Source organism: Symphalangus syndactylus, chromosome 2, assembly GCF_028878055.3.
Source record: "Symphalangus syndactylus isolate Jambi chromosome 2, NHGRI_mSymSyn1-v2.1_pri, whole genome shotgun sequence".
Classification (NCBI taxonomy): Eukaryota; Metazoa; Chordata; class Mammalia; order Primates; family Hylobatidae; genus Symphalangus; species Symphalangus syndactylus.
The window spans coordinates 131,872,755-131,897,909 of record NC_072424.2 but is presented as its reverse complement, the minus strand read 5'-3'; the positions used below and the strand labels follow the sequence as shown (position 1 = coordinate 131,897,909).

General features: G+C 38.8%; 1 protein-coding gene across 5 annotated transcripts in view; it reads right to left on the bottom strand.

The window, feature by feature from the left end:
* Nucleotides 1–970: 970 nt before the first annotated feature.
* OPRM1 (opioid receptor mu 1) overlaps nucleotides 971–25,155 on the bottom strand; it is an 86,470-nt gene continuing 62,285 nt past the window's right edge. The window contains exon 4 of one of the 5 annotated variants that reach the window (XM_055267728.2): nucleotides 971–5,521. In XM_055267728.2, coding sequence (XP_055123703.1) covers nucleotides 5,483–5,521 — 39 coding nt within the window. In that variant the 3' untranslated portion in view covers nucleotides 971–5,482. Of the gene's footprint in view, nucleotides 5,522–22,626; nucleotides 22,739–23,467; nucleotides 23,679–23,990; nucleotides 24,048–24,987; nucleotides 25,137–25,155 lie in introns of those variants that run through there. The other 4 variants (XM_055267757.2, XM_055267744.2, XM_055267738.2 and 1 more) reach the window with 4 other exon arrangements.

The following is a 25,155-nucleotide window of genomic DNA, read 5'->3' as shown; positions in this document are numbered from 1 at the left end:
TGGTAAAGAAGCTGGCCAAACCCCACTAAAACCAAGATGGCAATGAAAGTTACCTCTGGTTTTCCTCACTGCTCATTATACGCTAATTATGTTGCATTAGCATGCTAAAAAACATTCCCGCCAGTACCATGACAGTTTACAAATGCCGTGGCAATGTCAGGAAGTTGCCCTATATGGTCTTAAAAGGGGAAGAACCCTCAGTTCTGGGAATTGCCCACTCCTTTCTCAGAAAACTCATGAATAATCCACCCCTTGTTTAGCATATAATCAAGAAATAACCACAAAAATAGCCAACCAGCAGCCCTTGGGGCTACACTGCCTATGGAGTAGCCATTCTTTATTCCTTTGCTTTCTTAATAAACTTGCTTTTGAGGGAGAAGAAAAGGACCAATCAGTTAGGTAAACAGCTAAGACTCGTTCTCAGAGAAGCGGCCTGCCTGAAAAATCATAGCTACAGGGAAAAATGGAGCAGCCTGAGGAAAACTCAGACTATAACTACTGCACTGTTAGAAAGTAAGGCCCAGCATAGAAGCCTTTTGTTCACTGTGTGATTAGCGGACTCCCAGGAAAAAGTTTCCTCCTTTTTTCTGCTCCGTGGGAACTTGCAGGGAGGAAAGTGGCTTACTTAAAACAAACCCACAATTATACAAGAGAAGCTATGCTTTGTGCATGCCTAGAGACACCCCATAGCAGCATAGATAGAGGCAGTTGTACAGACAGCTTTTCAGATAAGAGAAGTTACTCAAATAGCTACAGAGATGAGAGGAGTTTCTTATAAAAGCTTTTGGAGGCTGGGTGCGGTGGCTCACGCTTGTAATCCCAGCACTTTGGGAGGCCGAGGCGGGTGGATCACGAGGTCAGGAGATCGAGACCACGGTGAAACCCTGTCTCTACTAAAAATACAAAAAAATTAGCCAGGGGTGGTGGCGGGCGCCTGTAGTCCCAGCTACTCGGAGAGGCTGTAGTCCCAGCTACTCGGAGAGGCTGAGGCAGGAGAATGGCGTGAACCCGGGAGGTGGAGCTTGCAGTGAGCCGAGATTGCGCCACTGCACTCCAACCTGGGCGACAGAGTGAGACTCCATCTCAAAAAAAAAAAGAGCTTTTGGATTCAGCTGTAAAAACAGCAACCCACTTGGGCTCCCATCTCTGCTGCAGAGAGCTTGCCTCTTTTGCTTATTAAACTTTTGCTCCAACCTCACCCTTTGTGGCCATGCTCCTTAATTTTCTTGGTTGTGAGACAATGAGCTCGGATAACACCTTAGACAATGAGACCGTTGATCCTGACCCGTTTCACTTTCACTTTACTCCTGAATTCTTTCTGGCATGACGTCCAGGAACCCTCTTTTGGGGTCTGGATCAGACCCCTTTCCAGTAACAGAAGCGCTTAGGACACAGTAATATTGTTTGCATTAAATTGAACTTGACTCATCTGTCTACTGCTTTAAGAATGGTATTCGATATGGGTGGTATTGCATAACAAAAGGTTGAACATTTGCCACACACTGCAGCTCACAAAGCTATCCACATTTGGTTTTGCTTCTGGAGCAGTGTGTAATGTACACAATTCCTTGTACTTTTTATATTTTTGACGACAGTGAAGAACACTGACTATGGGTTGAAATTATTTGTAATTAAATGGATTAAATGGCTCTTAAATGGATGTCCCAGAGTTGGACTCATTAATTGACTTTTGCCTTAGACCTTACTTGCAGTGGTCTTAAATGCAATCTGCATGCCCTGTTCTATGACTATGTATCCTGAACCATATCGAACTGGGGGAAACACAGTGGTTAGAGTTGTAGTGGCCCAGGCATTTATTAACTTTCATGTTCTCACTCTTCTCCTGAGCCCAAGCAATAGGCCTGTGAGTAAAGACTTATGTTGAGAATCCAGGCAAGAATCTTGATATTTCTACAAGGGCAGTAGGGATTCCTTGATAAACCAATTTTCTGCTGGTGGATATTTCTATGAAGAGGATAATGTTTCTTCCAGCAACAGATTTTTTGGTTCTGATTGACCTCCAGAATTGTATAACCACAACCTGGGTGTGTGTGGCCAGTTGAGAAGCTGAAAACCTTAAGCTACCATGTCCTATTCTTAGTTTGCTTTGGCTAGAACCCTCTAGAATTTGTAAAACCACAACAGATAGTATCAGCTTCTGCAGTATTCATGGCGTAAGTGGGAGAAATTTCTAGTGCCGTCTTATCTTGGTAATTGCCAGTAGATGGAGAATATATCTGTATAAAACTGATTATCTTTATTATATGAGAGATGCAGTATGCATCTTATCATTTCCACATATTTAGATAAAACATTTAATTGAAGCATTACCAAAAAGATCTTGTTTTTAGCTTTTAAACATATAAATAGACTTGACTTAAGTAAAGATTTTGAACGTTTTGGGGACTTTTTGATAAATGGTGGTCGGAATCTTTGCAGAGGTGTTTTCTTTGTATCTTACATTTATATATATGTTTCTGAATTTCAACTTTTGCCTGGATCCTGAGATGTAAAGGGCATGCTGTGATAATGTGGGAAACAGAATTTGTTAGCATCTTTTCGGTAATATTAAATGAGCTAAGTGAGACTTTTTCAATAATAAAATTTGCAAGTGAATGGATATCAGTTTTATCAACACAGTCATATTATTGAAGGAAATGAATGCTCTCTTACCTACTCATAGCTGTGTCTTAGAAGAGTTTATTTTAAAACTGCAACTGTCTATTTCAATGTTGAGAAGTGTTTCAAATGGCCAAATTAGGAGTTCTCCTTCTGATAGCCCTGTTGGGATAGGATAGCAGGGTCCTAGAGACTCACCAGTGCCCCAGCCGAGTCTCTTTCCTCTTCTTTCCTTTCTAATGATTGGCAAGGAAAGAGGGATGAAGGAGCAAAATAACAGTGGAGACTGAAGGAGAAAAGACCACTAACTACTTGGAACACAATAAGTTAGAATTTCCACAGCAAGTGATCAGGTAAAGAAACAAAGCTTCCGCCCCATATCTACAGTCTGCATTTCTGGGGTACCAACCCAGGAAGAAGTCTCATCCTTAGGCAAGGGTGAAATTAGAAGGAAGAAAAAAGCAGAATATTCCATTTTCTTTATCTTCAGATTTTATCAGAAACCTTAGCCCATCTAGTTGAGTCAGGGTTGTTATGTCTCTCCTTGCCTTGGAATTGCAAGGTGGTTCTAGCAAATTTACCTTAAAAAATAGTTTTGAATGAAAAACGTTGACAATGCCCTTATTTATTATTTACTTTAGAACATCTTATTTTAAAAATAACTCCCTTTATTGTGTATTCTGTGTAGAGTCACAAAGATGACATGGAAGAAACTTGTTCACACACATGACATTTGTGGAAAAAGATAGATCAGGTCCTGCTTGAGGACAAAGTTGCTCTCAACAATGTGCCAGATAATTCGTACTAGGAGCTGGTACTAAGCAGAAACAATGATTGCTGAAAAACAGACTGATGAGCAAAAGCAATACTATGTCATCCCTTGGGAGAAACCATCATAGCCCATGAAAAGCATAAATTTTCCTCTTCGGTTATTTACATACAAATATTACATTGTGTTCTGTTTGAATTATCCATTTTACTTATGGAAGCTCTAGTAGTGTATATATGTAAATATATACACACTAGTACACTTATTTAACATTCTAAATCTTTTTAAGGTCCTTGTTTTAGTTACTTTTGTCAGAAAATATAAAAAACATAATATATGACTATTATGGAACATAATATTTGAGAAATGGAGATTATTACAAGCAAACATGAAACTTCATCAGAAGGGAACATTAAAACACTTATTTTGGCTTTTGTTTTTTCCCATCTACTGGATACATGGGTTGAGTCCACATAACTATAGCCAGTAGATCTGAGAGTAAATTCAGTTATTCTGATCCATGATAGCTGTTTTCTAGAAACATTGCTTTTGTATATCTGGCACATATTTGTGCCTTGTCAGATTGATGAAGAAATACAAATTTTACAATGGAGTCTTCTGGCAGATTGTAGACTCAGGAATACTCAGAAGTCAGCAGCCTAGTTTTTTACTTGTATCTTCATAGGTAACTACAAGGTATTTGATTCACTTAATCAATGCTGACAAAAGTTCAAAATGGAAAGCTTCTCGGCATGGGCCATCTGACTTGGCTGTCTACCTAGATCAAGTAAAATGGGTGATTGCCAAATTTCTACTGTGTTTCACAACAAAGAAAATCAGTTAAAGAGGAGAATTGTCATAGAGAAACTACTTAGAAGATTGACACTTTACAAAGGAAATCTTGACATTTAGCAGAGATCAAAAAGACCAAAATACTGATGATGACATTATATAAACACAATCTTCAGGAAAATATTTTTTGGGCCATTGTTAATATTTCACATCCAAGTAACTACACAGGATTGAAAAATAGATGACACACTTTTCTATATGGTCATTTGAGTCTGTCTTGAGATTATGTTTATTGGATTTATTATTTAAAAAAAGTTTAAACTGTTCTGGCAATCAACAAAAACATCTGTCATTTTATCACACTGATTCAAAAGGCATAAGGATTCTGAGCTGAGTTAAAAAAAGAAAACAATATGTGGGGAGCCTGCAGTATGGAGAAACCAGTGAGAAATAAAGAGTACATTTAAATGCTTGACTTCCTGCATGGATGAAGTGATGAGCTCATTGACTATTACCTTTTGTGAACACTTAAATAGGAGCAAGAAAATTGCACATTTAAAACTGAGGAACGAACCACTGAAAGCCTAAGAATGAAAAATCCCCCATGATGACTCTTTGGAAGTATTTGCAGTGCATGAGAATCAACCTTTCTACAGCTGACACATGACTGTGTTTCAGATTACCTTTCATGCTAATCTCTTCCCTTGCAATTACGGAGCTAGATGAAAGAGACGTTATTTTTTTAAACAATACAAAACCAAGAAATGGAGGTGAAAATGATGCCTTAGCCGGATGCTAATTTTAAGATGAACGTTAAAGGTCTAAAATAGAATAATGGATTCATTCCCTTGCAAAACACTAAAAAGACTCGGACCTTCCATTCAAGGTGCTTTGATCAGAGGTAGCATTTACTTTATGTGTTACTACGGTGAACTTAACAAAAGATGGTTTTTCTTTGATGAGGTCATAAATATTTGCTTAAAAACAAAATCTTACAGACAGAAGGGTCACCTTTTATGATGACTTCAATTCACATACCACGGTGGGTTTTGCTTCCACTAGGTGTCTTGCACAAACTGGACTCCTCAGTGTGGTATATTCCTTTCCTTCCAAATGCTCCACTTATTTTGGCTGTCCCTCTAATGTGCAGAGCAGAGTGGCCAGAGAGGAAAGAGGTTGGATGACATAAAAGCAGGCACTTTCCTAGAGAATTAGAGCCTCCTACACATTCTTGAAGCAACCTGCTTCCACATACATGGTGGCTTCTGAGCTTGGTGAAGGTCGGAATGGCATGAGACTCTGTTAGGGCAACGGAGCAGTTTCTGCTTCCAGATTTTCTAGCTGAAAGGAGAGAAAGAGCAAAGACAGTGAACATTTCAGATGTGGTTGCAGCACACATTTGTTGAGCATCTTCTGCTCGTAAGAACTGCATTGAAGACCTTCATGTATACTTTCACCTGCAAGCCTCAGTTTTTCTTAAATATCAAGACATTAATCAATCTCTTCAGACATTATGAATAATCTTCTGGCTCATTATGAATATGCTCTTCATTTGTGTATGCTACTGAAAAGAACTGTATACTAGTCATTATAGAGATATTATTGATAATTTCCTTGAAAAAATACATTTTAATTGAAACTCTTTCTCCCCCTTTTTTTACCCTCTTCCTCCCTCTTTAGCCTCAAATCATTTATGACGTGATCAGAATTTTGAAAGAAAAGCGGTGTTTTTTTCAATACTTCTGATCTTATTTATTTCCAGATAAAGAGATTTCTATTTTTACCCAATTCTCAAAATTAATGATTTTTTTTCCTATAAGTGATTTGAAGTTCACCCTACCTGATCCCCACTGTAAAGCTGGCATATGTGTTGAACAATAACATTTGCTTAGACACGCGGAAATGTGGCCTGCTATTTTCAAGTAAGGAAAGAGGACTGTGGAAATAGAGCAAGTTTTGCAATTAACAAATACTTGTTGCTATCATTCATTATAACACTGCTGAGGAGAAAAGGAGATGTTTGTATAGTAAGCATAAAAGGGTAAAAGGTCATTTTTTTAAATTTTATTTTAGTAAATTTGCTTGATCCATGTGCTTTGCCATCTGCTTTTTCTCTCTTTTTTCTCCCTCATACACACACACACAGACACACACACACACGCCATCTTTTTAAGCCATTTGATGCTTTACCTTTAAATATTTCAGTACCTGTTTTCTAAGAATAAAGAATAGGTTAGGTCATTCTCAGTTTAGGGAGAGGCAGTCCATCATGGCCAGGAGTGTCCCTGCACACCCTTGCTGACCCTGACAAATTGCAAGGTCTAACTGTCCTCTGACTCTGATCATTTCTGTAGTTGTTCACACAGGCAATTAAGAAGGCACAGGCCACCACAGCACTGATGTGGCTGCTTGCTCATAGGGGAGGTTTGTTTATTGCTCCCCCAGGTGCTGAGACTTAAGCTCTGGGTTCCTCAACTGTGATACGACCCACTGTGTGTGTGTACTGCAGTCTGGTCCCATCGTATTGCCTTGTGGGATTTGGGAGCAGGGGAACTGGCACTATTATGCTAAAGCTTCTGCTGTTTGCTGTGCTTTGAGTAGTCAATTGCCTGAGTCTTTTGTCTAATTTCGGCACCTATAGGGCTGTGGCAAAGCAACCTACTTGCTTAGTCATCTCTTTTGGAATTCTGTTATTCTTGCCATCTTCTAAGAGGTTGAAATTCTTCTCAAAGTGGCACAAAGTGCAGGGTGCCAAGACAGACAACTTTTTGGAAGAATAAAAAGGCAAGAACTCATAAGCTGGGTTCAGGGACATTTGTGAACTCCCTGGGTCTGGTAGCAAATATTCTGGCCCAAATGGTGCAGAAGGTGGGCAGCGAGTGGTCCACGTCTGTCCTACCTGTTGATGAACAAGAGTTGAGTCAATAGATGGAGGTTGAAAGGTGAGGGATAAAATCCAACAAGCTGCCATGGTTTCTGTTTGCTCGTCTATGGGGTAGAGGACGGAGAGAACATTCCGGTCTCCATTAGGGAGGAAAGCACAACAGTGTCAAGTTGTAAGTTACAAATGTGTACACCTGAAGGGCAATGTATACCCACAGAGAGTACCAAGATGCAGACCCGTGGGGAGAGAGAAAGGAAAGAAGTCCAGGGGTGCTTTGATCAGCAGACAGAGAGGCTGTTCGACACTTGGCTGCTGCATTGGTGTAGCAAAGGAGTAAGAAAGGTTATGCGTTCGAGCATGCAGAACCAAGGCTGTCTCATGTGGGACCTTATATTTTAAAACACTGTGCAAATTATGTCATTGAGATAGAATCATGTCCCACAATAAGGTTTGCTACCCTGGATTTCTGTTTTAGTGACTACATTATGGTAAATCCAAGACGATTTTTCTTTTCTTTTCTTTTCTTTTTATTTGAGGCAGAGTCTCGTTCTGTCACCAAAGCTAGAGTGCAGTGGCACGGTCTTGCCTGACTGCAACCTCCACCTCCCAGATTCAAGCAATTCTTATGCCTCAGCCTCCTGAGTAGCTGGAATTATAGGCATGTGCCACCACGCCCAGCTAATTTTTGTGCTTTTAGGAGAGATGGGGTTTCTCATGTTGGCCAAGCTGGTCTCGACCTCAAGTAATCTACCTGCCTCAGCCTTCAAAAGTGGTGGGATTACAGGCATGAGGCATCATGCCCAACCAAAGAAGATTTTCTTAAGTCAGTAAAATCTCATGAAACCCCATGGAGGAAGCTATTTAAAGCCTGAGGGCTGAAGCTGCCCTAGACTTGTTCTGTCCTGGACAGAATGACAGCTTTGATGATGAACCCTCACCCAGAGCACGACCAATGCATTTTTAAGATTGCGTTTCTCCCTCCAAGGCTGAGGACTCCATTACTTTTCTTGCCAGGAGACCCTGTACTTGCAGCTGTGCTGATTTAGGGCCCCTAGATGTCCAGGATAAAAACACTACTCCCTAAACCAGGTAAGGTCTCTGCAATCCAAAACAAAGCCCAGGATGGGAAAAACCAAGCCCCTCCAAAGGGACCTGATCATAAGGCAATGTGGGCATGCCTACTAAACAGGAGCTCCCAAAGAAGGGAATGATCGGATGATCCCCAAAGAAACTCAGTCCAGATATCCAGCGACGGTGGGCCCTAGGGAGGCAGTTAGTTGTTTACACAGATGAAACTCTACGTTCCTTTATAGAACCACATTCCTTTGTGGAGATCAATCCTCCTCTAATGGAGGGGGAAGCCAGATTGCTGCCTCAGGGCAAATCACCCCCTCAGAACCTCTACTGTCTGACTTTAAACTTCTATATCCTGATTCAGACTCCTTTAAGGACAAGCTCTCTTCATTCCCAAGAGGAATCAGAGGCATTACACCTGATGGGGGGAAAAATGGAGGTAGAGGAGAGAAGGAGGGGTCCAACTCTTATGTCTCTCTCTCTCTCTCTCTTTTTTCTTTTGAGGCAGAGCCTTACTCTGTCACCGAGTCTGGAGTGCAGTGGTACAATCTCCGCTCACTGCAACCTCCACCTCCCAGGCTCAGGCAATTCTCCCACCTCAGTCTCCCGAGTAGCTGGGACCACAGACATGCACCGCCACACCTGGCTAATTTTTGTATTTTTGGTAGAGACGGGGTTTCACCATGTTGCCCAGGCTGGTCTCGAACTCCTGAGCTCAAGCGATCTACCCACCTCAGCCTCCCAAAGTGCTGGGATTACAAGCTTGAGCCACTGAGCCGCCTTATGTTTCTTTTTGATATCCATGCTCAAATGACTAAGTACTAGGTTCTCCTGAGGGACTGCACTAGGTTCTCTGAGGTCCTTCTCTTGTAAGGACCACACATTTAATTACCCAGATTTGATACCAAAATATGGGAAAGGAAGTAACTGTATCCACTGGGCAGAGCTGTTTAGAGCCCTGTTATCTACTACTTTTGAGGCTCCTAGGGCTGAATGTGTAATTGGTATTGATAATTTACATTCTTGTTCTGTAAATGTTCATGATGTCCAAGAGAGACTTTTTTGATTGAAAGAGCCATTTGTAGAGAGGGATAGAAGGGTGCATGCACAACTGATCACAACTTGGCTTTGGTTCTCTTCTAAGTTTTTTTTTTTTTTTTTTTTTTAATTAGAATTCCAGAAGGAGAAAAAAGGAAACCACAACCTTCACCAAGGACTTAAATACAATGGGACTAATGAAAAATGTAATATCTCAATGTAACAGCCTTGTACGGCCAGTGAAAAAAAACTAATGGGAATCTGGAGGCTTGTGTTAGATCATGCCAACTGAATTTAGTTGGTATTATAGTCCTGGCTGTTACAGACATTGTGACTGTAAATGAGTCAATTCCCTCTGATAGCACCTGGTGTGCCATTTTGGATTTTGGCCATGTATTTTTCTCAATCCCTTTTGCACCCAAAGATTAAGACCCCTTCCCTGGCTGGCCCTCTAAAACATGTTTACTGGGCTGTTGCAGTACTACTTGAATTTCCCTGTTAATTTATCACCAGTAGGTTGGTCAAAACACAGGACAAGCCTCTCTCTCTTTCTCTCTCTCTCTCTTTTTTTTTATTGCAGAGAAACTGGGCCTACTATATTGATGACATTTATTGAAAGGCCTCAATAAAATTAGCCGATGCTAAATCACATGAAGGCCCAGAAGGGCTCTTAATTCTGATAAGATACAGTACCAGCCACCCAAGTCAAAATCTCCAAAATGATGCGGACTAAGACTCAAAAGTTGATCCTAGACAGTAAAGAAAATATTCTTTGCTCTATGGCTCTCCTAAGAGAAAGGAAGCCTGGCACTTAATTGGAGTATTTAGATCTTAGAGGGGACCTAAGCTGCAGGTGACACTTGGGTCAGTGTAGCAGGTTGTTGCAGCAGACCACCCAGGGGGCCCTTTTCAACTCCAGGCTTCTGGAAAGGGAAACAGTCTCCACCTGGAGGCACCCCTTGGCATTCTGGACTCACTGCTTCCCTGGCAGCACTCCCTACTTCACTGGGGAAAGAACACCTTAGACCCTGGAGGTGCTCAGAGGAGGGAATAATGAATGCTCTTTTTGTCTCTGAATCCCAGCCTCTCACTTGGCAAAATAATCGCATGGTCCATCAGAGACAAGCAGCAGCTCTGATTGCCAACCCGTACCACTGCTGGATTTATCAGCTGGATTTATCATCCTCATCCATGTGCTGTGGGATCAGAAAAATCTCCTGTTGGCCTGCTTGGTCCAGAATTATTCTACTGTGCCTGGTGTATCAAAGTCAGCTCCCCAAAATGAATCACTCTTTGTACCTGCACAATCACTCAGACAGCTCATACTGATTCATGTGCTTCTCCTGACACTGAGTGCCCTTGAGTCATGCTATGTAGGGCTGTCCAGGTGACAACTACTTGACGACCCTGCCCATAGAGCTTAACCAAACCAAGGTCATGGTGATCCAAATCAAGTTATATGTTCATATGTGGGAGAGAGTGGCCCAGAGGATATCCATCCACTGGAGCATGTGGGGGTTGCTATTTGGTTCATCTCTGAGTCCTTGCAATAATTGGCAATGGCACCACTCTTTGGATTTCATTTCCTTTGTTAGTCCCCTAGGTAAAGAGGGCTGTCCTGCCTGAGGGATACATGGTTCTGTTCCCCAGCATCAGAGTCCACATTTTAGAGACAGGCCAGGAAACTATTCTTAAGTTTAGCTAGCCTAGCCAATGAGATGGAACAAACCGTAGAAGATCAGCAGGTCAGTCTTAGCTCCCTGATTGTAAATGGGTCATTGATTGGCCTTAGACTACAGTCTGGCTGAATGGGGGAGAATTTATATGGTTGCCAACTGTTCCTGTTGTGTTTGGATTAATATCCATGGTATGGTGGAGCAATCCATGCATACCATAAGAAAGGAAGGTAGGTCCTTATCTGAAATTCGACCTATTAGTCTTCTCTGTGATTTATTTAACTGGGTCTGGGATCCTGGAGTGCATGGTGGAGGTCAATACTGCAGACTGACCTCATCCTGTGGATGGGATTCTGTTGACAATAGCCCTAATCCAGTACTGACTGAAATAAGTGGAAACAGATTTGGTCCTAGTCCTTGTCAATATGTCTAATTCAAGTTGCTGATGGGGTGGCATAATCGTATAAAAATTTAAGTTCAGCCAAGAATATGCTAGGCTGAACATGAATTATCGGGAGAGGCAGTCCACTGAATAACCCTGCCCATTCTTACTGACCGAGCTGAACTGCAAGATCTAATCATCTTCTCACCCTGATTTGTTTCTATAGCTAGTCATAGTCAATTAACAACCTTTACTGCCTGACCACATGAGGACCACAGCATTTTGAGACTCTGGCTCCTGGGGAAGGAGTATTGATTTGTTTACTGCTTGCTACAAAAGACACTGAACCCATATCTCTGAACTCCTCAGCTGCTGTGCAACTCATTGTATGTGTAGCAGCAATTTGGGTTCATTGTGTCACATCATGAGACATAAAGGCAAAGGAACTGGCGTTAGCATGCTGATACTTATGCTGTTTACTGTGCTGTAATAAGTGGTTTTCTCTGGTCCACTGAGTCACACTGTCTATTTCTAGCACCCATAGAATTGTGACAAAGCCAGCCTACTTGCTTGCTAAGATATCTCCTTTGCAGTTTTGGAACTCCCTACCATTATCTAAAGCTGGGTTTCTTTTCTGATGATAACCACAGTACGGTTAGTAGATTTGACATTTGACATTAGATACGATACTTAGACACATATGTTAAATACATAGATATAACACAATTCTCTGCTATGGGTTTTCTATTTTTGTCAACAATTTTTTAAACTATAGTTTTTGGCCGGGCGCGGTGGCTCAAGCCTGTAATCCCAGCACTTTGGGAGGCTGAGGCGGGTGGATCACAAGGTCAGGAGATCGAGACCATCCTGGCTAACACAGTGAAACCCTGTTTCTACTAAAAATACAAAAAATTAGCCGGGCGTGGTGGCGGGCTCCTGTAGTCCCAGCTACTCGAGAGGCTGAGGCAAGAGAATGGCATGAACCCGGGAGGCGGAGCTTGTAGCGAGCCGAGATGGTGCCACTGCACTCCAGCCTGGGCGATAGAGGAGACTCGGTCTCAAAATAAATAAATAAATAAATAAATAAAAACTATGGTTTTTCCAGGAAGTCAACTAGCAAATACCCTTGGGCTATTTTTGGTCCTATTTAAAAAAATTAAATGTTTGAAAAGCTTTTAAGGTTCAAACTGAAGCTGATTTAAGGCATTTTTAATCTTTATCCACACAAAGATTGGTGTGTATTTCCTGCACTTTTGGAACTAAAGAAAATTGGAGAGATTATCTTTTCAACTTTGTCAATCTATGGAAGCAAACATAACCTTGAGAGGTGAAGTGGTGTGCCCAGGTGCATTGGAGGAGGAAAGCTGGTTTAATATTTTTATTTTGCGGCCACTCTCCTCCACCTCCATTTTTTCTTTTCTCTTTGTGATGCCATTCAAAGTTACAATTGAAGGCAATAACAGGCTTGGGTACTTTTGAAGCCCATCAGAGTTTGAGCCAGTAATAGGCTTCAAAGTCTCATTTATTACAGAAACCATAAAAACAGAGCCATACGACCTCTGGTCGTCCTCACTGCTACACTCCCACCAACACCATGACAATTTACAAATGCCATGGAAACATCAGGAAGTTACCCTATATGGGCTAAAAAAGGAGGCGTGAATAATTCACCCCTTGTTGAGCATATCATCAAGAAATAACCTTAAAAATGGGCCACCAGCAGCCCTCAGGGCTGCTCTGTCTATGGAGTAGCTATTCTTTTATTTCTTTACTTTCTTAATAAACTGGCTTTCACTTTGAAAAAGAAGTTTATAAACCTACCTCACTGTGCTATTATCTAGATCATAATTAAACATGGTATAGTATTACAGAAATTAGTAAGAGCTTGTCAAATCTATTGTTAGAAACACAACTGGTATAGGGTTTACCTAATTTCCGGGTCCAGTAATGTTCTAAGAAAATAAAATTTATTTTGCCATAACTAATAATAACTTGCTCTTAGAGGTTACTTGCTTTCTTTCTAAGTACTTTCAAAATACATTTTAATGATTTATTCCAGGTTCTAAAAGCAATCTGTACAAAGCTAAGTATTCTGTGGTTTTCAATTGCTACAATATTCCCATTAAACTTGGGATTCTATTTCTTTACCCTCGTTTTCCAGGACTCCTTCCATTCTTATTTGCTTCGGAGATTATGATTTGTGTTTCATTGCAGTTTGTTCACGACTCCTCTTAATGTTTTAATATTGCCGTGAGATTTGACCTCATTCGGAGCCTCCTGGGATTCTCTAACAATATCTTCATCTTTATTGGCCTTTAATTTTTTTCTTAATAGTGTCTCAAGCTGAAGGTCATTTTTTTTCTAAAAGAAGCTTGAAGTAATATAAGGGTTGAAGAATTGTGCCTTTCTCTTGTCTTCCATGAATATGGAGTCGTTATTGTTGTTTGTTTGTTTGTTTGTTTTTTGCAACTGGTTAGTGGTGTAGAAGAAAGCTTTCCTTAGAGAAATTTTCAGAGGAGGATCAGACTAAAGTCGGGACACCTGGGGCTTGGTTCCAATTTTCTCAAGGATTTCTTTACAAACATCACAACTAATTTGGACCTTAATGTTTCTTCAGCTATTGAACAAAATTAAACAGGTTAGATCAGTGGTTCTTGACTGATTTCTGCTGCCTGCTTCCACTCCAGGATACATTTGGCAATATCTGGAGGCATTTTGGTGTCACAGTGGGAGATGGGTGGGTGCTACTGGCATTTAGTGTGTTGAGACAAAGGATGCTGCTGAACATCTTACAGTGCCCGCAATGTCACTAGCGCCAAGGTTGAGAAGGCTTGGGTTAGTCCACTTTATGATCTCTTTTGGTACATTATTTCATTCTTTTTAAATGTTATTTACAAGAGATGAAATTCAATTTTGAGGGAAAAGGAAAAGAAGAAGATGAAAATAGTAAAGCCTCACTGGATGGCTTAGAGTAATAATATTAGCCAGTTGCCTGACACTTTGGATGGATAATCATCCATCATGCTTACATCAAAGCTAAGTGGTAGTTACTACAGTTATTACCTTTCTTACAGATGAGGAAATGCAAGCAGAGAGTGTTAGAAACTTGCCCAAGAACATTCAGCTCATCAGTAGTATGATCTGGGGCCATTTACGTTTTTAGGGTTTTGGCTATCCTAGGATTTTGGGAGGCTGAGGCAGGTGGAGCATTTCAACCCAGGAGTTTAAGACCAGGCTGGCAGCACAGCAAAACCCTGTCTCTACAAAAAGCACAAAAAATTAGCATGGTGTGGTGGCGTGTGCCCATAGTTTTAGCTACTCAGGAGGCTGAGGTGGGAGGATCGCTGGAGCTCGGGAAGTAGAGGCTGCAGGGAGCTGAGCTGGTGCCACGGCACTCCAGCTTGGACAGCAGAGCTAAATCCTGTCTCCAAAAAAATAAAGTAAATAAATTTTTAGGGTTTTATCTTGCATCTGCTGTTCTTATCTAATTGTAATGTTTCCCCTTAACCTGAAGAAAACTTTAAAATTAAATTTACATATGTTTATTTAAAAATATAATTATCTGACTTTTTATTTACACAAATTTTCTTAAACTGTATTTGAAAACTAGGTGTTTGGAAAGATTTCACTATCATCTTTTACGTTTAGTAAGAAAAAAGGTATACAATAAAAAATACATTTCTGGCCTTCAATTTCTCCATTTATAGGAAAAGGATGTTTGGATAAGATAGTCTGCAGTGTTCTTTTTCAGTTCCAGTGTTTGAAGAACTGTGAATATTTTGCATCTGCTTGACAAATCCAGTTACATTATTGAGATTTAGATGTTGATATTTACTATACTATAGCCATTTGCAAATCTATTTGTCATATTGAACTTCTGAAGCAATCAGAAAGAAATTCAGTTATAGCATACGCAAGCCACACTGCAAGCCTTAGTTGAAGCATTTAAAAATTCTATGAGAGAATTGTTCCTCCCATTTCCCTTCTACTTCCAAAGAGTAGCTCAAGGAGAGCGTTTTTAAAAGTTGATGGTTTGAATTTGAATAAGCCCATATTTAATGATACTTCAGGAATTTTGAATATAAGAACACCTTAGCTAATATAATAGAGAAGAAGGAAGAAGAGTAAGAGTGAGATATTCTTCTTAAGTTGACAGATTATGAAATGAGTTAAATAGTTGATTGTATTGTCAAATGTACAGTAGTCGTATCTCATCCCGCATCCACCTTTCACTGAATTTTCTGGTTGTCAACGTTTTAAAAAATATTTTGCTATTTGTCGATTAAGTTATTCTTACTTCTTAATATCATCTTTCATAGAATTTGCTTTTCTATTACATCTTAAAGGAATCCATTTCATCATAATAAGAAATCATTTACTTTTTACACTCTAAGGAACTTAGGTATAGAAAACTTGAATTTTATATATGTGGATATATATATTTATACATATAACATGTAAATATATATTAGGAATCTTGGATTATATATATATTTATATTTATAAAATCCCCTAAACATATCTTTTTTAACCTTTATAAATATTTGATAATGTGACAAAAGTAGAAAGAACCTAGGTAGGTGTTGCTAGATTTTGTAGATTTCTAGTATTCTTGGGATTTCTGGTGTCTGTATGGAAAACAGAATAGTAGATGGTAGCTGATTTTACACAAAAAATGTGCTCTATACATTAGCTCTTTTTCCTTCGTTCTTTCCCAAGAAATACTTCACTTTATATAGACAAATGGCTCACATTATTTTTCTATATATTCATTCTTAAACTGAGAGGGCCAATATTCAAAGTGTGATGAAATATTCAGCCTATATTTATTTGGTATCTGATAATGATATGGAGTCAATTTATCAGGCTATTTAGTTCTTTGCATGTGTTTCTAATATGTTCAGATGTTATAGAAAGACAACATGGTTAATTTCCTTTGATTCATACACAGTAAAGCAACAAGCACTACCTTAAATTCATACTTATCTCCCACCAGTTAGGGTTAATATTTATGGGTGTTTATTCCTTCAGCACACACCACTGGCAATGGGGATGACTGGGCTTGCATGGGCTCTGTGACTTTTTGATATCTATTATGATATATATCATGATATGATAATATATAATATATTGTGATATATATCATGATATGATAAAATATAATATATTATGATATATATCATGATATGATAATATATAATATATTGTGATATATATCCTGATATGATAATATATAATATATTGTGATATATATCATGATATGATAATATATAATATATTGTGATATATATCATGATATGATAATATATAATATATTGTGATATATCATATATGATAATATATAATATATTATGATATATATCATATATGATAATATATATTATGATATATATCATGAATGATAATATATAATATATTATGATATATATCGTGAATGATAATATATAATATATTATATATCGTGAATGATAATATATAATATAATATGATATATATCATGATATGATAATATATAATATGATATATATCATGATATAATATATAATATGATATATATCATGATATAATATATTATGATATATATCATGATATGATAATATATAATATATTATGATATATATCATGATATGATAATATATAATATATTATGATATATATCATGATATGATAATATATAATATATTATGATATATATCATGATATGATAATATATAATATATTATGATATATATCATGATATGATAATATATAATATATTATGATATATCATGATATGATATATATTTGATATATATTATGAAAACTTCGTGTTTTTATGAAACTCTTCATGTTTATTATGAAAACTCTCCATGTTTTTAAAAACTACGATTACAATTTAACATTTGAAATGAATCTTGTTTCTAGCCTTCCCTACTCACATCATATATATATGTGTGTATATATATGTATATATGTGTATATGTGTGTGTATATATGTATATGTGTATATGTGTGTATATATGTATATATGTGTATATATGTGTGTATATATATGTGTGTATATATGTGTATATATGTATATATATGTGTGTATATATATGTGTATATACGTGTATAATCTTTAAGAGATTTTATTGCAGTAGAGTAGAAGTCATAGAACATATGATTTCCTTCCTCCCTCTCTCTCTCCCTTCCTCTCTCCCTCTCTCTCTCTCTTTCTTCTTTCTCTCATTCTCTCCTCCCTCTTTCTTTTTCTTTTCTCTTCTTCCTTCCTCTTTCTTTCTTTCTTTCTTTCTTTCTTTCTTTCTTTCTTTCTCTTCCTTCCTTCTTTCTTTCTTTTTATTTTCTTTCCTTCCTTCCTCCTCTCCCCTCCCCTCCCCTCCCCTCCGCTCCCCTCCCCTCCGCTCCTCTCCTCTCCTCTCCTTTCCTGACTCTCATTCGTTGCCCAGCCTGGAGTGCGGTGCCACAATCACAGCTCACTGCATCCTCAACTTCCCAGGCTCAATCAATTCTCCCACCTTAGCCTCCTGAGTATCTACAACTACAGGTGCATGCCACCGCGCCTGGCTTTTTTTTTTTTTTTTTTTTTTTTAGTTTTTTGCAGAGATGACTTTCATCAGGTTGCCCGGGCTGGTCTTGAACTCCTGGGCTCAAGCAATTCACTGGCCTCGGCCTCCCAAAATGCTGAGATTACAGACGAGAGCCACTGCACCTGGCCTGGCTCTAATTTTTTTGCTTCATCATGAAAAGTTCAATTCATGTCAAACTCAGAAACTCTACTCTCAAAGGAAACAAATTCTGAGTGTGAAGGGAGAGGACTGATGAAATTGTGGCTTTGGATTCTTGATTTCCAGGGAAATAATAATTAGAAAAGGAAAATTATCAGTAAGACAAATTTTGTTCTACACCCTACAGAAATTTCTATTTCTTATAATGTCCTCTCCAAATTAATTTTGCCATTTTGTCAAATTTTAGCAATTTACAAATATTTATTTGCAACCTGCCAAAAGATATAGTGATCAGAATGACATCCAAAAGTTAACAGCTGGTTTGTGATAGGTCATATACATTCAAATATCCTTTCCTTTAGTGTGAAGGAGAAAATGCAAAAGCAAAAATAAATACTGTGAAACTGCATTTCAAAATCATAGAGGTAGAAGTAAAAATAAACGTGGTGTTGTTGAAAGTTAAAAGAGAAAAATATGCACCTTTTCATATTTAGCATCCAAAACTACATGAGGTAGAAAATAAAGATTGACATGTTCCAGAACACTAAATCTCAGTGAGAGTATTTTTACAAAAAATGGCTATAAAATAGCAATTCACCACTTAAGTTTAACCAAATAAGATGACATCTCATTTTGTTAGTTTTGAAAGGAAAAATATGTTGCTATGTTTTTCAGTTAGTTACATTAGTTAGAACAGTAAGCAAAAGAAGATACTCCACCATTTTAGTTAATCCAATCTTTAAAACTAAATTTCCCTAAATTTCTCAGGTCTGAGACCATGCTGAGAAGAGTGAAAAATAGACTGGAATATATCAGGGCACATTGATTAAAAGCCTGGGTTATAAGATGGAATTTAACTGGAGTCAATAGTTAGCCACTAATTAAAATTTTTTTTTAATTTTTAAAAAAATTTTATAAATTTAGTAGAGACAAGGTCTTGCTATGTTGGCCAGGTTGGTCTTGAACACCTGGCCTCAAACAATCCTCCTGCCTTGGCCTCCCAAAGTTCTAGGATAACAGGCGTGAGCCACTGCACCCAACCCTCAGCCACTACTTTTTAACTATAACCTTGGGCAAGTTACTTCCTAAAACATTAGTTTCCTCAACTATAGAGTAGAGGTTACAATCCATATCTAATATGATTAAATAAGATATCCCATCCCAGACACAAAATGGTCAATATACGTTATTATGAATAGTCTAAAAGCCAAATTTTTCTAGGGATAAACACATTTTTAACTAAACAACATTTTCTCTCACATATCACAATAATTTATAGAAACACATACTAATTTCTTCTGCTATGTATGAAATATTAATTTTAAACCTACATTTACTCTAATTCCATACATGCAAAAAGAGACACGCCTATATCACGCACACACACACACACACACACACACACGGAAACATTTTCTTTTTAAACTATGGAACTGAAAGAATAGCCATTTTGGTTTCATTCACAAAATAAGCATTAATATTGTCTACTGCTGTAATTTTGTGAGCTATTCTTATTTGAATTTTTTTTCCCATTGAATTGAAACAATTTCTTTCCCAAATTAACTCTCCACAGATGTCTTGTAAAAAAAAACTGAGATCAACTTTTGGAAGTGATGTAGTTTATTTTAAAAGTAGGCTTCTGCTTTTAGTTTAGCTGGGGATAATATAGTTCACAGTTAAACCAAATACAGAGCATCTCCTAACTTCTTGACCCGCTATTTTGATTAAAATGTCAAGAAAGTGCTTTAATAATAGTAATTAGAGGGTTTAGGACTGGACTTGCCATATTAATGGAAAGGAATTAGCAGGACATGCCACGACGTTCACTTTATCACTATTATATTACTTTTTCCTATAAGACCCACAGGTAGATATGTCAGAATATTAAGGCTTTTTCCAAGGATAATTACATTATTTCACAAAACACATAACTCACTTGGTGAAAACATTCATGTCAATCAGCTTGACCGAAATGGCTAGGCAGGTTAGACAAAACAGTAAATTTGCTACTTTGGAGATGAAGGTACAGTTTAAATAAGAGATTTCAGTTTATTGCTTTATTTGAAAGGCAGATTCTTGGACCCTCACATAATGAACTATAATTTATTAGAGCAGTTCTTAAGAACTTACATTTTCTGGAGCTCGTAGTAAATTTTGAGAATCTGGCTGAGACCGTGTGATAATAATGGAGTGCAAAGTAGCATTGTGTAGGAAAGCAGAGAAAAGCCGTGGGGTAATATTCGAAGCCCCGGGTGCTTGTCTGGATTCTGCCTCCTCCTGGCTGTTTGATATTATATAATGATTTAACTTCCCTGAGCATTTATTTTCTCACATGTACCCATCAGAGTTGTTATAGGAAGCAGATGTGATAATGCCCATAAAAGCACTTTTGAATCTGTACATTGCCATATAAGTGTAAGGCAGCATTATTATGGTGGTCGTTAGTACTAGCCTGGTGCAAAAATTATTGCAGTTTTTGCCATTGAAAGTAATGGCAAAAAACGCAACTACTTTTGCACCAAACTCTACCGTTTCAGTGATAATTCAACTGATCTAACAGTGTTGCTTTTTTCCCCATATAATGCTAAACGTTTTCAATAATCACCTATATGTCAAGATACAAAATGCATTACAAAGATACAAGATACAAAATGCCAGGCACAGGGGCTCACGTCTGGAATCTCAGCATTTTGGGAGGCTGAGGTGGGCGGATCACTTGAGGTCAAGAGTTTGAGGCCAGCCTGATCAACAAGGTGAAACCCCATCTCCACTAAAAATAATACAAAAATTAGCTGGGTGTGGTGGTGCATGCCTGTAATCCCAGCTACTGGGGAGGCTGAGGCAGGAGAATCGTTTGAACCAGGAGGAAGAGGTTGCAGTGAGCCGAGATCACACGACTGCACTCCAGCCTGGGCTACAGAGTAACTCCATCTCAAAATAAACAAAAAACAAACAACAACAACAACAAAAAGAAAATGCATTAGATAATATGATTCGGGTGGAAACCAAGTGGGCAAGGCAGGTTAGCTGTGGCCAACAGTTCAGGTTTGAGTTGAACCTGAAGTGATCGAAATAAACAAGGGAAGTGTTTGAAAGCAAAGTGAAGTTCAATAGGACAACAACAGTGTAGGGTGTGTGTGGAGAAATTAAATTGCACTGAGAGCAGATGGAAAATAAATGCCTATGCCGTAGTCTACCTAATAAAGATCTAAAAGTCATAAAGACATCAAGCTGAACATAAATCAGGCACAGAGGCTACAGCTGGAGCAGTAGGCTGAGCCCAGGCATGCACAAAAAAACCACGAAACCATCTTTTTTGTTTTTTCATATTCAGCTAGGGAAAGATCTCTTTAGGGCACTGAATCTGGTCTCCTCATCAAAAGCACTCGTTAGAAATAAAATTAGAAAACAACCATGAATGTAACCGATTTTTTGAAAAGTATAAATAACATTGGATCAGAGTAATAAAGGTTGAGGAGGAGAAAAGGAAGAAGGCCTATTTTGAATATTTTCCCATTACTGACGGTAAGAGGGTTAGGATACATAGCCATTTAGGTTGTTCGTCAGTTGCATGATGAAGGGGTCATGCCTTCCACATCTCCTGAAATATCCTCAGCCCTCTCATCATTTATTCAACAGACATGAATCTGTCCAATGCTTTGGATGTTTTGGAAGTACTTTCTTTTCTTTCTTTCTTTCTTTTTTTTTTTTTTTGAGATGGAGTTTCATTCTTGTTGCCCACGCTGGAGTGCAATGGCGCGATCTGGGCTCACTGCAACCTCTGCCTCCTGGGTTCAAGCGACTCTCCCGTCTCAGCCTCCCAAATAGCTGGGTTTACAGGTGTGTGCCACCACACCTGGCTAATTTTGTGTTTTTAGTAGAGACGGGGGTTTCACCATGTTGGCCAGGCTGGTCTCGAACTCCTGACCCCAGGTGATCCACCAGCCTTGGCCTCCCAAAGTGCTGGGATTACAGGCATGAGCTACTGTGCCTGGCCAGAAGTACTTTCTTTTTAAAGTGCTAGACTCTGGCCTGGGAGAGCAAGACAGACATGGCTCCTGTCCTCAGGAAGTAATGGCTTCCCTGTCTCATGCAGCATGTCCTTACTACGGATTGTTAGCAAAAGTGGTCATAATTATTCCCTCCCTATATCCCCATCCTTTTGCAGTGCGACTGCAGATCCTATCACCAAGAGATGGAGTCTAATTTCTCACCCTTTGAATCTAGGTTGGCAGGATGACTTTATTTGACCTGTAAAACCACGGAGTTGACCGTATGCCAGTTCCTGCTCTATGCCAAAACACGCTTTCCTCTTTTCTCTCTCTCTTTCTCTCTCTCGGAATCTGTGACCACCGTGAGAACAAGGCTGGGGTAACATGCTAGAGGGTAAGAGTCCACGTGGAGCTAGTCATTCTTGCTGAGGCCATGTAGATCAGCTAGCTGACCACCCGCCCATCGGGCAGCTGCCCTCCGAGCAAGCCCAGCCAATACTGGAAGAACGGTCCAGCCAAGCCCAGCTCCAGTGGCTGTTCTACAGAATTGTAAACTAAATAAATGGTTGCTTCTAGTCACTACGTTTTGGAATGATTTGTAATGTAGCAAAAGCTGACTGAGCAGCTCTTAACTGTGTAAGTATGACTCTAAGCTTATTTTGGGCACAGAATTTTCTCATTGGCTTATCAAATTACCTTGATAACTGCCAAATCGCCACTCCACTTTGCGCTGTATGGAAATTGCCTCAGTGGACAGTTGTCAGAATACAGACACCCTGGGAAGGTTTGATATTGGATCTCTGATCTGCAGAATATGAAGTTGACTAATGTGCTTGAAATGTGACATATAGAGTATAATATATTCCTCAAAGAAAGTACAAATACATAAGGCAGAACATAAACATCCACAACCAATATAAACTTCAAACAAGTAGTTGAAAAGTTAAATGCAAATCCTATTAGCTTTGTTTTCCAACATGATGGGTCATGATGTGAAACGACGACCAAACACCTATTTGTCACATTCTGGATTTGTACAACTAATTTAACAGGTCCTATAGACACAGCCATCAAGTCTCCAATTTCTCCTTCAAGTCATTTTATTATGTTGATATATTATTGAAACTATCACTAGCAGCTTATGTATTGTTCCAGTTGTCTGGTTGTAACTGCTTTAATTCTAATGATGACACATGAATGGAGATTAGTGAAAGGGAGCTTTGATTTATCTTAATTTTTAAATATGTCAGAGCATCTTTCCCTCTTTTCCTGGCAGCCTCTCTTCTGTGTCCAGTTCTCTCAGTTGGGCATTTTGGGACAGCAGCCAATTCCAGGGCTAATGTGTTTCTGCTGTTATCTTACACTGATGCTGCTTCATAGAGGCAGCGATGAAGATAAGGCCTAATTGGATGTATTTTTAAAGAAAACCTTTTAGTTACTTGGAACAGAACTCCTCCAATTAGCTTCTTTTCTCTTCTGTCTGGCTGTACAATAGCCATACTGATGTGAAAATGCTGAATTTGGAAGGGAGTCAAGGGCAGTGTCAGGCAAGTGAAGAATAATCGTGCTTAACTCAGGAGAAATGCTCCACCAGACGGGCTGGGAGCTGTATTTCCATGAAGGCAAGACGAGTGAAGGATAGCTGGGAGGTCATATGTGACAAGAGGTCCTTGCAGTGGTCCAGGGTACACTACCAAGCAGCCATGCTCTAGAGCCCAGCAAGACAGGGAAGGTACAGGTAGGCACTAAAGGAGAAAGAGTCAGTACTTTATAATGGCCGTTATTTTACTCCAATGGAAATATTTTACTTCAAAGCAAAATATTTTACCCTTAGCTGAGGACTAGGCATTTTAAGCTGCAGTCTTTAACATGTTATCCCCAGGTTGGTGAAAATCTATTTAAATCCCTGCCCTTTTAAAGTTACTTACAAGATTCTAGCAGCCACTGAATAGGAGAGCTGCTTAGCATTAGGTTGGTGCAAAAGTAATCGCTGTTTTTGCAATTACTTTTTAAAAGTAGCTCCTAGTAAAGGGAGCAGGTTTAGCAGTCTTGATGTGGAAAAAAACGTAGAGAAAAGAAGCAGAGTCAAAACCATTTCTTTCTGGCATTCATTTCTGAAATGGAATTAGAAGTGAGACATAATAAGTTAATTTCCCTTTGGCTGGAAGTGGGTCTGCCATCATTACCTCATGCTCTCCAGGGGGTGTGAGTTCGTGTGTTCCTTTGAGTATCACTGAATACCGGGGTATGAGGATTAATGTCGCCCATGACGGATGTATCTGGGCCATATTACATTAGTCCTCTGGTCAATTAGAAAGGTTGAGCCTGGGCTGGGCTGGATGGCAGAGTGGGGTAAAGAGGGGACAGTGAGAGACAGGGTGTGGTCAAGAGACAGCAGGAGGAAGCCGCTGCGCCTCCCCTAGCTTCTCAATCATGTGACTTGCTATTCATTTCTCTGGAGCCATCTGTCCTCACAGTCCTGATGCCTGACTCTAGGAACTTTAGCCAAGATTCCGACTCCAGCCTTTACTTCATAGGAAGTTTGAATTTGAATTCACTGTTAACAAAATTATACAGGCTGTGATTTTTGGATACTGGCATCATTATTTAAAATTTACTTACTTAGATTAATATTAAAAATTAAGCCATGTATTTGATTGATTTTATAGATCAGAGGTCAAATTTAGCCAACCAGTGGCTTAACCAAGTAATATTAACTTGGAGACAGCCTTTTCTCTTTCCTCCTTGTTGATTTCCCATATGATTATAATATTGTGTGTAGGTCTTGAATTTTCTGTGTAGGTCTTCATTTGTACTCCTCTGGGCACAGAAATACACCTTCCAAAAGCTAGTCGCTATTCACCCTATTATCTCCAACAAGCACGAGGTCTGTTAAAAGTTGTTTAATCTAATAAATTTATTAGATTAATATTCATATATTAATAATATATTATTCAGTCTAATATGTTTAATATTTGTGCTAGAGTTCAGGTAGCAAACCAATAGCTCAAGAAAAGTTAGGGATGGTCATTTTTTAATCTTTTCTCCTTTTCCATGATGCTAATTTTCTGTGAATATCTTGCATCCATGACCACAGTGGGCAAGGCACTGACCCTCTCTCTTTAATCACAGAACCAGGGCAAGACTGGCTTTTGAGAAATAAGAGGGATATGGCAGTGACATCTATGAATTATATAATAATTCTGGGGAAAATGAAAAGGA